The 15,066-nt window shown below is 35.1% G+C and overlaps 1 protein-coding gene across 1 annotated transcript in view; it reads right to left on the bottom strand.

Moving 5' to 3' along the window:
• Positions 1 to 15,066, bottom strand: part of LOC150099261 (uncharacterized) — a 206,809-nt gene that overhangs the window by 132,771 nt on the left and 58,972 nt on the right. Inside the window, exon 3 of the mRNA XM_090403640.1 lies at positions 13,884 to 13,979. Coding sequence (XP_090259766.1) covers positions 13,884 to 13,979 — 96 coding nt within the window. The remainder of the gene's footprint in view (positions 1 to 13,883; positions 13,980 to 15,066) is intronic.

The following is a 15,066-nucleotide window of genomic DNA, read 5'->3' on the forward strand; positions in this document are numbered from 1 at the left end:
ACTATGCCACACCACATTGTACACGAGCAGCAGAGGACCAAATACTCTACTGAGTATTTGGTCCTCTACTGCTCGTGTAGAGAACCAGCACACTCTCCACATCTGAATCCTACAGAACGTGTGGGACTCAATAGGGAGACACACTGTTGCTCAAAATTCCCCTCCAGAAAACAAACAAACCTCATCCTTTCTCTGAAGTAGGCCAGTTTGCCTCAAGAACTCCTGAAATTACTTGGTGCTAAGCGTGGTACGATGTTGTGAGAACTGCATCATGTTCAGGGTGGACATATTCCATACTGAAATATCTCTCCACATAGTTTTCTGTAGGCACTGTACATTAATTTCTTAACTACATCCTTAGGAAATTTGTAACATTTAACAAAAATATATTGCAATTTAAGTTGCATGAAATGTATAAAACATTTTTTGTGTACAATTTATTAGTATGTTGGCAATAAATTGATGTCCATATTTGGCTGTAGTCATGAAAGTTTTTTCATATATAGATAAAAATGTAGTTTGTCCTTAGCTTTTGGACACCACTGTACTAACCTGAAATTCAAATTGGAGGCATTAAGCTTAGTTCTTTATGCTGATATTATCTTCTTAACAAGGATATCAAAAAAGAACTCGACTTTATTAATATTTGAATATGTAAGCAAAGCTAACTCAACAGAGTATCTTCACTTAAACAAAAATGAAGAAAAAATTCATATTATAACTTAGTTCAATGATAGTAACTCACAACACCATAACAGAAAAAATAAACTAGGTAAGTTTATTATAAGTCTATTGTGATGTCAGGTGTATCACAATACTCAGTATTTGGTCCTCTGTTATTTAATTTGTACACCAATGATATAGGAAATGATTTGACAGGAAATATTCAGTTGTCTGCTTTTGGGAAGTGTGATAGTAAATGAAGGTGATGCAGTGATCCTGCAGGAAGACTTAAGTAGACTAGTAGTATGGGCAAATGTAAAAAGCCAGCATCCTTGGAGCACTTATCATAGAATGAACATATTTCAAACATATAATTGTGGAACCAATTCAAATTGAAATGGTTAAAAAATTGGGCTTAAGGTGGTCTTAAATATAACATCATTCAAATTTTGGGTAAATGAGTGTATATAGCCCACCTGAGCTTAAGAAATTAATGCTTGCTTTATTCAGTTACTGATAGTGACTCCAAGTGGAAGACTTATTTTAAGACCACTTTCAGCAGAACCGTCTTAAAACTACTTATGAGGATGACATGTTAGAATGTCAATTCCTGTTACAATTTAAACTGTTTTCAAAATTACTTGATCGTAGAATCAAGTAATTAAGTGACAAGTACTTTTATGCTTCTAGATCAGGGGTCGGCAACCTTTTTGGAGTGAAGAGCCATTTTTAAAATTATATCTGTTAAAAAAAATTAGCAAGCCGCACGTTTTTTTTTTTTTTTTTTTTTTTTTTTACAGTAACACAATATCATACTTGTAAAACACAGGGGGTGATATGCCACATGAAATTATGACATTTTAAAATATTAAATAATAAAACAAAGATTTCCTTCTACTTACAAAAGCATATGTATAAAATCCAATAACATATCTATTTCTTTAATTTTTTAAATTTAAAATATCTTCTTAGTGCAACTTTTGCTGTTGAACTTCTTTGGATAGTTTCTCAATATGCGGGGAATACGCCGCAATTTTCATTTTCAAACATGACGAAAGAATCACATTGTTTAGTTGGTTTCTCAACTTACTTTTAATAAAATTCATATTGCACACACAAATATGTGGATCCAAAAATTGACAGAAGTCCAAATGAGTATGTTTTTAACTGAATGTAAGTGTCCGGTAAACAATTCCATGTGTCAAATACAATCTGATCTTGCTTTTTGAGATCTTCTATTTCAGACCATGTGTGTGTTGTATTACAAGGGTAGATTTTTGTCTTTCCAACTCCTCCAGGTCAGCTTTAAGATTTCTAAATTTTGAATTCCACAAATTCTTGGTTTTCAGGTCCTCTAACTCAAGTTGAAATGCAGCCTCATCAATTCCAGCAAAAGGTGAAAAATTTAATTCAGCAAGATTAATTTCAAGTGGTCGCAATAAAAACGACATAGTTGCCTTGTTCTTTCTAAACTCCTCAAATCTCCCATTAAATTAAGATCGCATGTTTACCACAATTTCTTTGAAAAAGGTTAAATTTATGGAATTATCAGCTTGTTCTTGTTGACATTTCTTCAACGTAGGAAAATGTAATAATGTGCTTTTCTCTAAGTCTGTCACAAACAAATATAATTTTTGTTCAAACGAAATCACTTCTTCTAAAAGCAAAACTGCTGTATTTCCCTTTCCTTGTAGTTTCTTATTTAGTGCTTTTAAATGGGAAGTCATATCCACCATAAAGTAGAATTTTTGTAACCAATGGGTATCTTCTGTGCATATTCAAGGTCGTTTTGTCTTAGAAACAACTTAGCCTCTCCAAGGCAGGTGGCAAATCGCATCAACACTACACCTCTAAAAAGCCATCTTATTCTGTTATGCAAAAGAAGATCGAAATATTCGCAATTGATTTCTTTAAGAAATTCACAAAATTTTCGATGATGTAGCGATATTGCCATTATTTTGTTAACAATTTCTACAACCAAATCCACCACTACTGTTATCTCTTTTGGACAAGTTTGTGCACAAAGTATCTCTTGATGGATTATGCAGTGAAAGGAAAACACACGTCATGCAAAATTTGTTTTTTAAATAAAGAAACAAAACCTTTTCTTGTACCGTTCATGCTTCATATTATTTTATTTAAGAAATTCACAAAATTTTCGATGATGTAGCGATATTGCCATTATTTTTTAACAATTTCTACAACCAATTCCACCACTACTGTTATCTCTTTTTGGACAAGTTTGTGCACAAAGTATCTCTTGATGGATTATGCAGTGAAAGGAAAACACGTCATGCAAAATTTGTTTTTTAAATAAAGAAACAAAACCTTTTCTTGTACCGTTCATGCTCGGCACCCCATCGGTCGCAATAGATATTATTTTGTTAATAATAATAAATAATACCCCTACTTTTCAAGCAAGTGGTAACAGCAGATTCAATGTCTTCTCCATGAATTTGTCCTGTAAGTGGCAGTATATAAAGTAATTCTTCATGAGGTCTTTGAGAGTTTATGCATCTACAAATAAGTACAATCTGTGCAATGTCATCCACATCACATGATTCGTCACAGGCAATGGAAAATCCTGCTGTTGAATTTAGATCTGTAACCTGCTGATTTGACATATCTTCTGCCATTCTGTATCTTACAATCTTAGCAGATAATGGCATGTCTTTTATTTTTGTAATTATTTCCGCTTTGTTTTTAAAATCGCAGAAAAGATATTCGGACATTTTAATAAAACATTCTTTCACATATTCATCGTCCGTAAAAGGTTTTCCTCGTTTAACAACTTTTTGAACGGTCACAAAACTAGCAATAGTTGTATTTCTTGATTCTTTTATCCATTTGGAAAGTGAACATTTAGTTAGGTTTACTTTGAGTTGCAACTCTTCTAATGCCTTTTTTCTTTCATCTTTCCATGTGGATATGCTTTGTCAAATGTATAGTGTTTATTTAAAAATTATCTTTGTATATTTGATTTTTTATTGTTTGAAAGCTTTTCATGGCATATTAAACACATTGGAAATCCTGCTGTATTAGCTACAAATGCATAGGTTTCGGTCCATTCACTTTTAAACTCCCGATTTTCTTGTTCTATCTTTCTCTTCTTTGCTGACATTTTAAATACGATAAAAATATTTTTATTTTGTTAATATTTAATTTAATGTTACAATATTCACGTTACCTAACATAATCACCAGTAAATGAAAGCACTGCAATGTCTACTACAAAACCTTTACTTATTTTAACAAAGTGAGCAGATTTACAGACCACACCTGCACTATAACGTCATAAATGCGTCCGAGCCAACAGCTCGATCGTAGCGATCGCCATTCACTACAAATTAAATTAAGTAGTGATTAATTTTCGCTACAAAGTAGCATTCTACCTGGCTGATTGCACCCAATGTAAACTGACATTTTTTGAGTATCGACATATGGTCAGGGATCATTTGATCTACAAAAATTTTTTTTTACTTCTACGTTTAGTGGTTCACTTTAACTGCACCTTTAATAATGATCTATCGATGTTTAGATAGATCATTTAATAACGAAAAGATCCGCAATTATTCATTCAAAAAGCCGTATGCGGCTCCGGAGCCGCAGGTTGCCGACCCCCTGTTCTAGATGGATGAAGTTTGCATCCAGTGAAATATCAGCTGTTTAATAAATTACCTGTTTTTTTTATTATTATTATTATTATTATAACAACCTCCTTAGAGTTAAGACTCATTATGAGATATGTCACTCACAAGCAACATATTATACTGAATCTTAAAGGCCTCCTCTGAGACCTCGGATGAAGTTTGGCAACCCTCAAAGAATCGGTATGAATCTTTCATCTTAAGTTTCAAGTTTGGCACGCCTTTTGTTCTCCTCCGCTTTCTTTTGATTGTAAGTTGCTGGCCATCGGAAAGTTATTTGAACTCTTTCTGACTGACTTCGGAGATGTTTACACTTTGAGCCTGCAAGCCTTTCTCCTACATACAAGTTTCAATAACAATCTTTCTAATGCCGCTATGTACAGCTTTGGTGACAAAAACATTGCCTTTGTTTTTAACACTCTAACATATTCTTATTAAAGCAGTATATACGGTTAGCTTCAAAAGAGTTATTTACAAAAACATCTAATACAAACTATACCAAGACAAACAAAGTTTATTTTTTTACAATATTCACATGGGACTTAACCTAAGTAAAAAATCAATGTAATGTTCTTTGGAATATTTAATATTTAAGATACAATCGAGTTTTTACACTTTGCTTATTAATCGTATTCACTCAGCTCGCTGTTTAACTTCCGCTGATCCAAATTAATTCATTTACCTGGACTTATAAGAAAATGACTGATTTGACAATTTTAATGAAAAATAAATAAACAATAGCAATACACTTAAAGCAAATTAAAAATAATATAAAATAATGATAAATAAAATATTATGTTTTCAGTTTTAATTAAATTTGTAAGTAAGGAGGAATACACAAGAGATCGACCAAAAATCGCTCCGCGATCAACCGGTTGAACACCCCTGCCATATGAGTTGCAGCACAGCTTTTTGAAGGATTGGTCATGCTTAGTAATCTAAATTTTTTTATAATACAGTGACAGCTGAGTTGGATAAAGGGAACAGCTACACCATGATACTGCTGAATTTCGCAAAGGTACCTGAGAGGAAATGGAAACAGAGTACCAAATGGAACTCTGTACACAAACTGCAACAAATGGGGATGAATAGGAAACTGATAATAGATACCAAAAAGTAGTACAGGCAGCTCTCGGTTTACGCCTCACTTCCGTTCCTGAAAAAATGGGCGTAAAATGAACCCGATTTTAAAGGAGGTACAAAGTTATGTTCTGTGCCGTCAAAAAATATGCACACAAAGTATGTGTAACATTATTATATTTAAAACTTTGATAATATATATTTGTTAAAATAAAATTATTAATAACGAAAACAAAACAAAATTATATACAAAAAATATGAAACTTTGAAATGATATTACATATTTCTATGTTGAAGTTCCTGGTTTCGAATCACCTGCATTTTTTAAAAAAAAGTATCCAGTGTTAACTGTCTAGATTTCTTTTCTTTCTTTAAGGAGTTCAGTGTAAGGTCGAATAGATGCGATTACACTCCGTTCCCAACCCTGGTCCATTTTGCAGAGTTCATAAGTCGATGTCTCTATGCTTGCAAGGATACACTGTAAATCGGAAGTTTTTATATCTCTCAAAGGACCTTCTCATTTTCTTTCTCCTCCTTTGGATGTTGACTTAATTGTTCGGCTAATTCTTATAAGTCTTCACTGGAAAGCGGTTTATCATGGCTCTCTAAGACTTCTGTCCGTCCAATCCCACCTCTCGCGCAAACTTGGTAACGTCTTCAATAACATCCTCCTCTTACTCTAATTCCTGTCATGCATAAATGCTGGAAGAAGTTTTTGCCATGCTCCTTTTAAACACTTTGCTGACACTTCGTTCCAAGCTGCCTTGATGTTGTTAATGCTCTTCAAAATATCGAATGGCCACCAATAGTCTTTAATAGTTTTTCCTGAAGTGTCAAAGACTCTTACTATTTCCATAAATGTTATATGGAGGTAACAGGCTTTGAAGAGTGATATAATCCCCTGATCCATCAGTTGCAAAGGCGATGTTGTGTTTGGGGGCATGTAAACAACCTTGACATCCAATGGTGTTCTTACTTCAGCAAGGTTTTGAGGATGTCCAGGGGCATTATCCAAGAGAAGCAATGACTTGGCTGGCAAATCATTTTCTTTACGGAAGCGAAGCACGGTAGCACAAAAATAATTTGTGTACCAATCTATAAAAACGTCTTGTGTAACCCAAGCTTTCTTGTTCCATTTCCAATAGACTGGCAGCATGGCTTTTAGACCCTTGAAGACACGTGGTATCTGTGAATGGTACACCAACACTGATTTAAGCTTCAAAGTTCCGGAGACATTTGCACCCAACAAAAGCGTAAGTCTATCTTTTGCAGTTTAAAACCTGGAGCGGAAAGTTCTTCGCAGGAAATGAAGGTGCGTGATGGCAATTTTTTCCAGTAGAGCCCAGTCTCATCAACATTAAAAATGAGATCAAGAGGATAACTTCCTTGTTATACACAGTCTTGAAATTTTTTAGGAAAAGCAGCCGCTGCTGCAGCATCTGCACTTGCCGCCTCACCACATAATTTGACACTATGGCACTTACTTTGAGACTTAAATCTCATGAACCAACCTTTGCTTCCTAAAAATGTTTCTTCGCCTCCATCTGTCTTTTTAAGATCCTCAAAAATTGTTTTTGCTTTCTCAGTTATAACGGCCTGCATCAGAGGAATGTTTTTCTGATTCAAGTCATCCACCTATAATGATAATAATTTTTCCATGAAGTTTACCCCTGCTATAACTTACATGCATTTAGTACAGTCGTAGATTGTTTGCACAGACTGTTTTATTCTATCTGCATTTTTCATAATTGTAGTAACAGTCGATGGAGGTAAGTCCATACTTCTACAGACATTAACACGTCTGCCCATCTTCCATTCTTTGAATCACCTACATCTTCTTTTCAAGTGATTGATTTCCATGCCTTCTTAACACCAAGTTCTGCTAACTTTTCTGCACTTCTTTTATCAGACATGGTATGTAATTATGTACTTCATCAATTTAAATATGAATGTAAAAAAAATTAAATAGAACAATTAGGTAGATTCAACAGTAAAACTAGGTTTGATACATATACATCGTAGTAGATCGGTAACAAACACTAGAGTGTCTGCAAGCATTGTTTCTCAGTCAGACCACACTACAGTAAGAAGCACGTGCAGGCATCCGGCATTGATTTGAATAGGCGTAAACTGAACCGTCGTAAACCAAGGGCTGCCTGTATATGGAGGTGTAGAATCCAGGAGAAGGCAGGTGATTAGTGGTGTGTTGCTGGTTCTCTGTGCTTGGACCACTGCTGTTTAATTTATACACACTCTTGCCATAAATACTGTTAAAACTTCCTCACAGTCCCTCGCTGTCCACAGAATTGTGCAAGCCCTTCATTAGTGACACTGGGTGCAGCCAATGTGCATGTGTTTATCAGTAGAGAGAGGTCTAGCTGTATGGGTTAACATGCAATGGGGGAGATTATGAGAACTGTGTAGCTGTAATAGCATTTCACAAGGGTGTATATAATGCAGCTACCTATTATTTTCAAATATGCTAAAAACACTCGGGATCAGCAAGACGTTTGTGTATCAGACTATTAACTGTTATAACATATACGACCACCAAAGAACAGGTTGACCGTGCTGTGTTAGGATGCAACAGCTTGTGAGGGCTGTGAAGGTACATCTCTGCTATTATCCTGTGAAAACACAAAAAAGTGATGTTGCAAGAGATGAATATTTAACAGGGAATTATGTTATGCATACTAACTGATGACCTGAGGTGAGAGCCTATTGTCTTTCTACTTGACAATTCCTAATACCACAACTTATGCAGCAGAGGGTGATAAAATCGAAGGCACTTCTCTGGCAGTACACCAACAACAGACATCAAGATATCCTCTTCACAGATGAGAAGATTTTACACTGAAGAGCCATTTAACACCACCAAAATATGTGTCCCAGAGGATCGTATAGCACGTCATAGCACCTAGGATCAAGAGTCTGCAGAATGAATGTCAATTTAATGTGAAAAATATCAAGTTATGGGTTTTGGAATACAAAGATTATAAGCTGTGTACAACATTGAGAAAACTGTACTCCAGTAAATTGATGAAGGCAAGGATTTGGGGGTGGTAGTAGATAGAGAGCTGCAGTTTAGTGGTCATATTGCTAAAGTAGCCTGGGAAGCTCACTAGATTACTTGGTTATTGAAGAACAATCTAACAAGCAGAGATAAGAGAGAGTTACCATTCCTCTTTATAGAACCTTGATATGACCACATCTGGATTACTGTGCTCAGGTCTGTCACCCAGGTTTCTTGGGGATGAATTGGCAGAGAGGAGTGAGTGACCAAGATGGTGAGTAGTCTGTGGAATGCTTCCTATGAGGATAGATTGAGGGTTTATGGATTGCAAAATTTGTTTAATAAGAAAAAGAAAATGTGGATGGAGGGGAGAATATAATAGAAACATTTAAGTTCATCATAGTTTATTCACAATATGTTACAATGTGAAAAGGAAAAAGAGATTTACATTAAAAATAAAAGATAGCAAATTATGGTCTTCCAATTCTCTCTATCTTGAGCTAACTGGTAGATGTCAGATGGAGTTTTACAGTTCAGTCTATTGATGGTTTCACATATGTATTGCCAAAATTGTTTGCATGGTCTTCCTCTACTGCAATTGCCAGAAGATGGAAATTGCAGTAGAGGAAGACCATGCAGGATTTGTACAAGATGAGGGATTCCAAAAAAAGGGTGAGACTTCAGGATGTTTGAGTTGATGTCCAAGCCATCTGAGTTGTAGTTTTTTTGACTATACTGAGCCTTGTGGTTCTTGCTTAGCCAGATTTAGCACAGCAGAGTTAGTGACACGGTTCATGCAAGTGTATCCAAGGATCAGTCTGAAACATGTAGTTCCAAAAGAGTTAATTAGATCTGTAGTTTTTTTGGTGCTTATTGTCCAGGTTTGAGAACCATACAAGAAGATGGATCTACTGGTTGCATGGTATAGTCTTAATTTTGTCTTTAATGATATTAATGGAAGGAAGTACAGGGAGATGGTTTAATGTCAAATCTGGTGTCAGACAAGGATGTGCATTATCACCTCTGTTATTCATTATCTATATGGATTATATTATGAAGGAAAGTGGTATTAAACCTGATATCAAAATTAGAGATGTTAATGTCAGCTCCTTGCTTTATGCGGATGATGTTATACTTCTAAATAAATCCGCTACAAGTCTGCAAGATTCCCTGACTAAATTGAATAACTGTTGTGATAGATATGGTATGAAGGTCAGCAATAACGACAAAGATAATGAAAATATCAGCTGCATTGTGAATGGAGAACCTATAGAACAAGTAAAACATTTCAGCTACTTAGGTAAGATTTTTAGTGAAGATGGTAAATTAAATATGGAAATAGCCAACAGAATCAACAAAGCTGGTACAATAGGAAGTCAACTGAATAAATATATATGGAATAAGAGAGAAATTAGTCAAAACGTTAAATTATCTGTATACAAGACAGCGTTTAAACCAATTTTAACTTATGAATCTGAGAGCTGGGTCAGAATGAAACACTTGACCAGAGACTAGAGACCGCAGACATGTGAGTCCTGAGAAAGATTAGTGGCCTGAACAGATGGCATCAATAGCAATATCATATTAAAAATGAGGATATTAGGAAAGAACTTGACATTGTCAGCGTCCAGGAATGTGTTAGCAGAGCTAATCTCAGGTGGTATGGTCGCTTAAACAGAATGGGCGAGGAAAGATTAGCCAAACAAGTGTTCTCTGCCAGGTTGGCAAGAAAAAGATCCAGTGGAAGACCAAGATATTGGTGGATTGATACGGTAAAAAGTGCCTTAGAAGATAGATATATAAATATAAGATCTGACAATGCTGTAGTTTAGACAGGTAACAGATTGATTTGGCAGAAAATTGTAGGTAGGAAGTTAGTAATGATGTAAATTTTTCATGTAGTACTATCATATCCTGTACACTCCTTGAGGGTAAATTTGATGATGATGATATTAATGCTGATTTCCAGATGGGGCAAAGTTTGTTATGGAAGACTAGAGCCAGCTGTTTACGTTTTCTAATATCATTTTCTGTATTGCTGATGTAATGTACAATCCAAGATATTGAAATTCCTTTACTCTTTCTAAGGTTTTATTGTTGACACAAAGAATAAATTTTTCATAACCTATTAAGAATACTTTGGGCTTTTGGATGTTGATCTGCAGACCAATAAGTTTAGCCTGTGCCTCTAGTAGACTGAGATGTTTTTGTGCATTTGTTGGTTCTGTATCAATAAGTACAACATTGTCAGCAAAGCTAAGATCAGTTATCTGCATGGCATATGTGGATGTAGTTATCCATTCTATTAAGACTGCCCCTTTGTTAAAGCCAAAATCTTCTGTGTTGATGGTCCGGAAAATGTAGTCCAAGCATAACAAGAACAAATAAGGTGCTAGTACATCACCTTGCAGGACTCCTGTTGTCACCAAAAAGGATTCAGATGTTTTTGTTTTAAAGATTACTGTAGCATTGTAAACTTTATAAAGTGCTGAGATTGCTTGTATGATTTTCGAGGGTAGACCATAGAAGCTGAGTATTTTAAACATTGCTTCTCTATTAATGGAGCAAAGGGTTTTTTTGAAGTCTATAAAAGTTAAAATGAGTAGTAGGTTTTTATCATGAACCTTCTATGATTCTTCTGATGTAATGTATCTGTTCTACTGTACACTGTTTTTTTAAAAATTCAGCTTGGTTTTTTCTTAAAAGTGGTGTTATGTAAGGTTCTAGTCTATTGAGTATCATCCTATTGTAGATTTTAATTGTGGTTGATAGAAAAGTAATACCTCTGTAGTTATCCATTCTATCAAGAATGCCCCTTTTTGGATAGTATATATAGCTTGTATAGGAACAATAAGGCCTTGTTTCCATTAAGGTATTATTCCAGTGTTTAAAGCTTGATTCATTATGGCAAGGAGATTGGAATATGTGTTATACCCAGCATTTTTGGAAAGCTTCTGCTCTGATTCCATCAATCTCTGGGGATTTTCCTGCTTTTGTTTGATCTATTGCTATTTTTAGTTCCTTTTCAGCGAAGTATTCACAATTTATTGGTAGACCAGTGGTTAGATGCAGTCTGCTAATTGACTTGAATGTTGGGGATTATCAATGTTCAGTAATCCTTGAAAGTAGTTTCTCCATTCTTTCATCAAGTTCGAATTTACTGATAGCTGTCTGCCATTTTTGGCATGTGTGACAATATTTCCACTTCTTTTTGTTTTGTGATGACAAATCTGGTTTATCATTTGAAAAGTGTTTCTAGTATCTCCGGTTTTATTATAATTTTCAAGTTCCTCGCAGCATTTATTTGATTTTCTTTGTCTCTGATCATTAGTTCATTGCCCTTGTTATTTAAAATGTCTAGTTTATCTTTATTTATTTCATTCCTGTTTAAGCAGTAGAGTTTCCTTGCTTTATTTCTTTTATCTATATAAATTTCTCAGTTTCAGGGGTAATCCATTTTTCTGAGTCTTTTTTGTTGCTGTTTCCAAGAATTTTGTTGGATGTTATGTTTATTGCTTCAATGATACCCTTATACTTTTCATTAATTGGATCTTTAACATGTTTTCCATATTGTTTTCTAATGTGCTGTGGAAAGATGCTGCAATTTGTGGGTTATTTAGTTGGTCTCAATTGTATTGTTTCCTTGTAACCCGGTTATTTTTAGAGGCTTTTAGTGAAAGCTTAATTGAAAGGCACTGATTATTCTGTGGTCAGAATTTAGTTCAACAGTATCATATGCTCGACAGTTCTTGACTGATCTGATCCACTTTCCATTGATTAGGATGTGGTCTATTTGGGAATGAGAACCATTTGGATGTTCCCAGGTCCCTTCCTTTTGGATAGGGAAATTTGGTTTGGGGTGATTACCATGTTATGGCTATTGCAGAAGTTCATAAGAGAATGTTCACTGGCAATGTCTTTATATTTAAGTTACTTAAAGGATTTTATAATATTGATGCAGGGAAAATGTTTCAGCACTTTGCTAAAAGGGGCAAAGCAAGAAGTCATCCTTGGAAGATGGGAAAGAGTGATTAACAAGGGTGCAAGGACTAGATTTTTCACTTGGAGAGTGGTGAATGAATGGAATGGGTTGCATGAGTCAGTTGTGAGTGCTCTGTCTGTTAATGGTTTTATGGAAAAGTACGATAGATACTGTGTTAATAGTTTGGGTCTCCCACAATGAGTCATGGGACTCCACAGAGGTGCCATGTAATAATAGGTTACAAAATGAAGAATTACCACCACATAAGCCTTGAGGCATGAATGGAAGGAAAAAGACTCAAAGAAAGTCCAAGATATATGCAGGTTGATGCAATTAGGATTACTTAGAGTACTGAAATATAGGCTGATCAAATCTGAAAATCTAACAAACAGTCTAATTTGACAGAAAACTGTTCATCAGAAACTAGTTATGAAATATATTAGTCAATCAATCTCCTTGGAAGTATGCACAAGCAAAATTATGATTTTCATGACAAATATTTCAAGTACACTGACAGGTATCGTGGGTGTACTTGAAATATCTGTTTGAAAATCATTTTGCTGACGAGTACACAACACCACTCATGCCTCTAGTTCAGTGTTTCTCAACGTGGGGCATATGCCCCACAGGGGGGCAATTTGAAACTGTACATGTACATATTTATATTATACTTTTTCAGAACTTGGCTGACTATTATGCTCGGGGGGGGCATCAAGATCTTTGAGATGGGGCATGATCCAAAAACGTTGAGAAACACTGCTCTAGGTATTTCAATATTATTGTATATAGCATAAAACACACTTCGGTAATTATTTACTTTTATTTTTAAAAAAAACTCAAGAGTAGGAAAAAAAAAATTACACTAAAACTACCTCACACACACACACTGTGCCCTAACATTCTAATAACTGAGGCTGTTCTGAGAATTCATCATCATAATAAAAACTACATCATTAAGATATGAAATGTTCAGAGGCAATTCTAGAATTTTAGAAAATATTTCAAGCTATTTAAAATGTTGAATTAAGCTGTGAGAAAAATACATTATACTTTTGAGAGAAATAAAATTATTATTATTCAGGCCTCCATGGAATCAAAAGACTCATCGTGGGAGGGTCCCTCCTAGGAAACACAAAGGTTTCCTAGTCAAAACCACATGGTCACTCTCTCCAACTGGTGGGACATATGTCATCTCAGTTATTATCAACTCTTCTGATTATCATAACAATTATCAATTACCAAGTACCAATTATCATAACAAAAAAAATATATATATATATATATAATTATGACCTTATAACTAAAGCAACTTTTAAAACAGATTTTTTTCTGATTACAACAAAATTTATAATTTGATAGGCCTTTCTAGAATTAATGTAAATAAGCATGTAATATTTGCATAACATGAACTACACCTATATCACATATCGATAATATTACAGACTTTAAAATTCACACAATGCTTTAAATTTTATTTTCAAACAGAAAATAAAACATACCTCAGTTTTTTTCCCTGTGGCCAACTTCATAGACATCAATGCTGCTTGTCGTAATGCTTCAAGATCCTCTTCTTCATCTTCATTTTGGACAGATTTCTGAAATTAAAATATATTAAACAAATCATTATTGAATTCCTGATACAATTAGTATCAGGAATTTTATTAAATTCTAGGGCACTCTACGGAGTCGAAAGACTCCGTAGAGTGCCCCTAGGGCGACCCGCTGTATCCATTAACACAATACCTATATACATCTCTTTAAACTTATTCATTGTTGGTGGAACACACAATCCATTCCACTCATTCACTCTCTAAGAAGAGAACTTAGCCTGCACATCATTACTAACCTCACTCTTAGACAGCTTCCAAGTGTGCCCCTTGTTTTCCTCTTACTATCCATGTCCTGAAAAATTTTTTTCAGTGACAATCTTATAGTATCCCTTTAGTAACTTATAAGTTTCTATCATGTCCTCTCTCTCCTCCACCTGTCAGATAAACTCTGCAACCCACACCCGTCACCAGCTTGGTCACTCATCTCTGAATCCTCTCCATGACCTCCCGATCCCCAAGAAACGCAGGTGACCAAATCTGTGCACGCTAGTCAACATGTGTCCAAATCATAGCCTCATAAACAGGAATAATAACAACCTCCCTATCTTTACTTGTCAATTGTTCTTCAGCATCTAGATAATAGTGGTCCTAGTACAGAGCCATGAGGGCTCTGTACTAGAATCGCTAGTCACCACTGTTCACCGTGATTCTACCCACCATACACCACCCTCTGATATCTGTCTATTTATCAGCGACCCCTGATCCATGCCACCAGCCTCATATCCATTCCCATTTGTTCCAACTTATGTAATAGTTTTCCATTCAATATTCTGTCAAATGCCATTGCAAAGTCCAGCAGTATCATGGTGTAGCCATTTCCTTTATCCAATTCTGTTATCACCTTATTATAAAATGCAAATAAATTACCGAGGCAGGACCCTATAAAGTATCATATTCCTATACGTGTGTTGAGGCTTAAGTGCTGTGAAGAATTCATGTTAGAGGTTTAATGGAATATTAACAGCACTGAGAAAGGATTAAAACTAATTTTAATACTTCTGATATTTCGTCTCTGTCACAGAGACATCTTCAGGGATAACAAAAATTTTTGTAACCACACACACACACACAC

Source organism: Typopeltis vanoorti, chromosome 14, assembly GCF_054136105.1.
Source record: "Typopeltis vanoorti isolate ZY-2024b chromosome 14, IOZ_Tvanoo_1.0, whole genome shotgun sequence".
Lineage (NCBI taxonomy): Eukaryota > Metazoa > Arthropoda > Arachnida > Uropygi > Thelyphonidae > Typopeltis > Typopeltis vanoorti.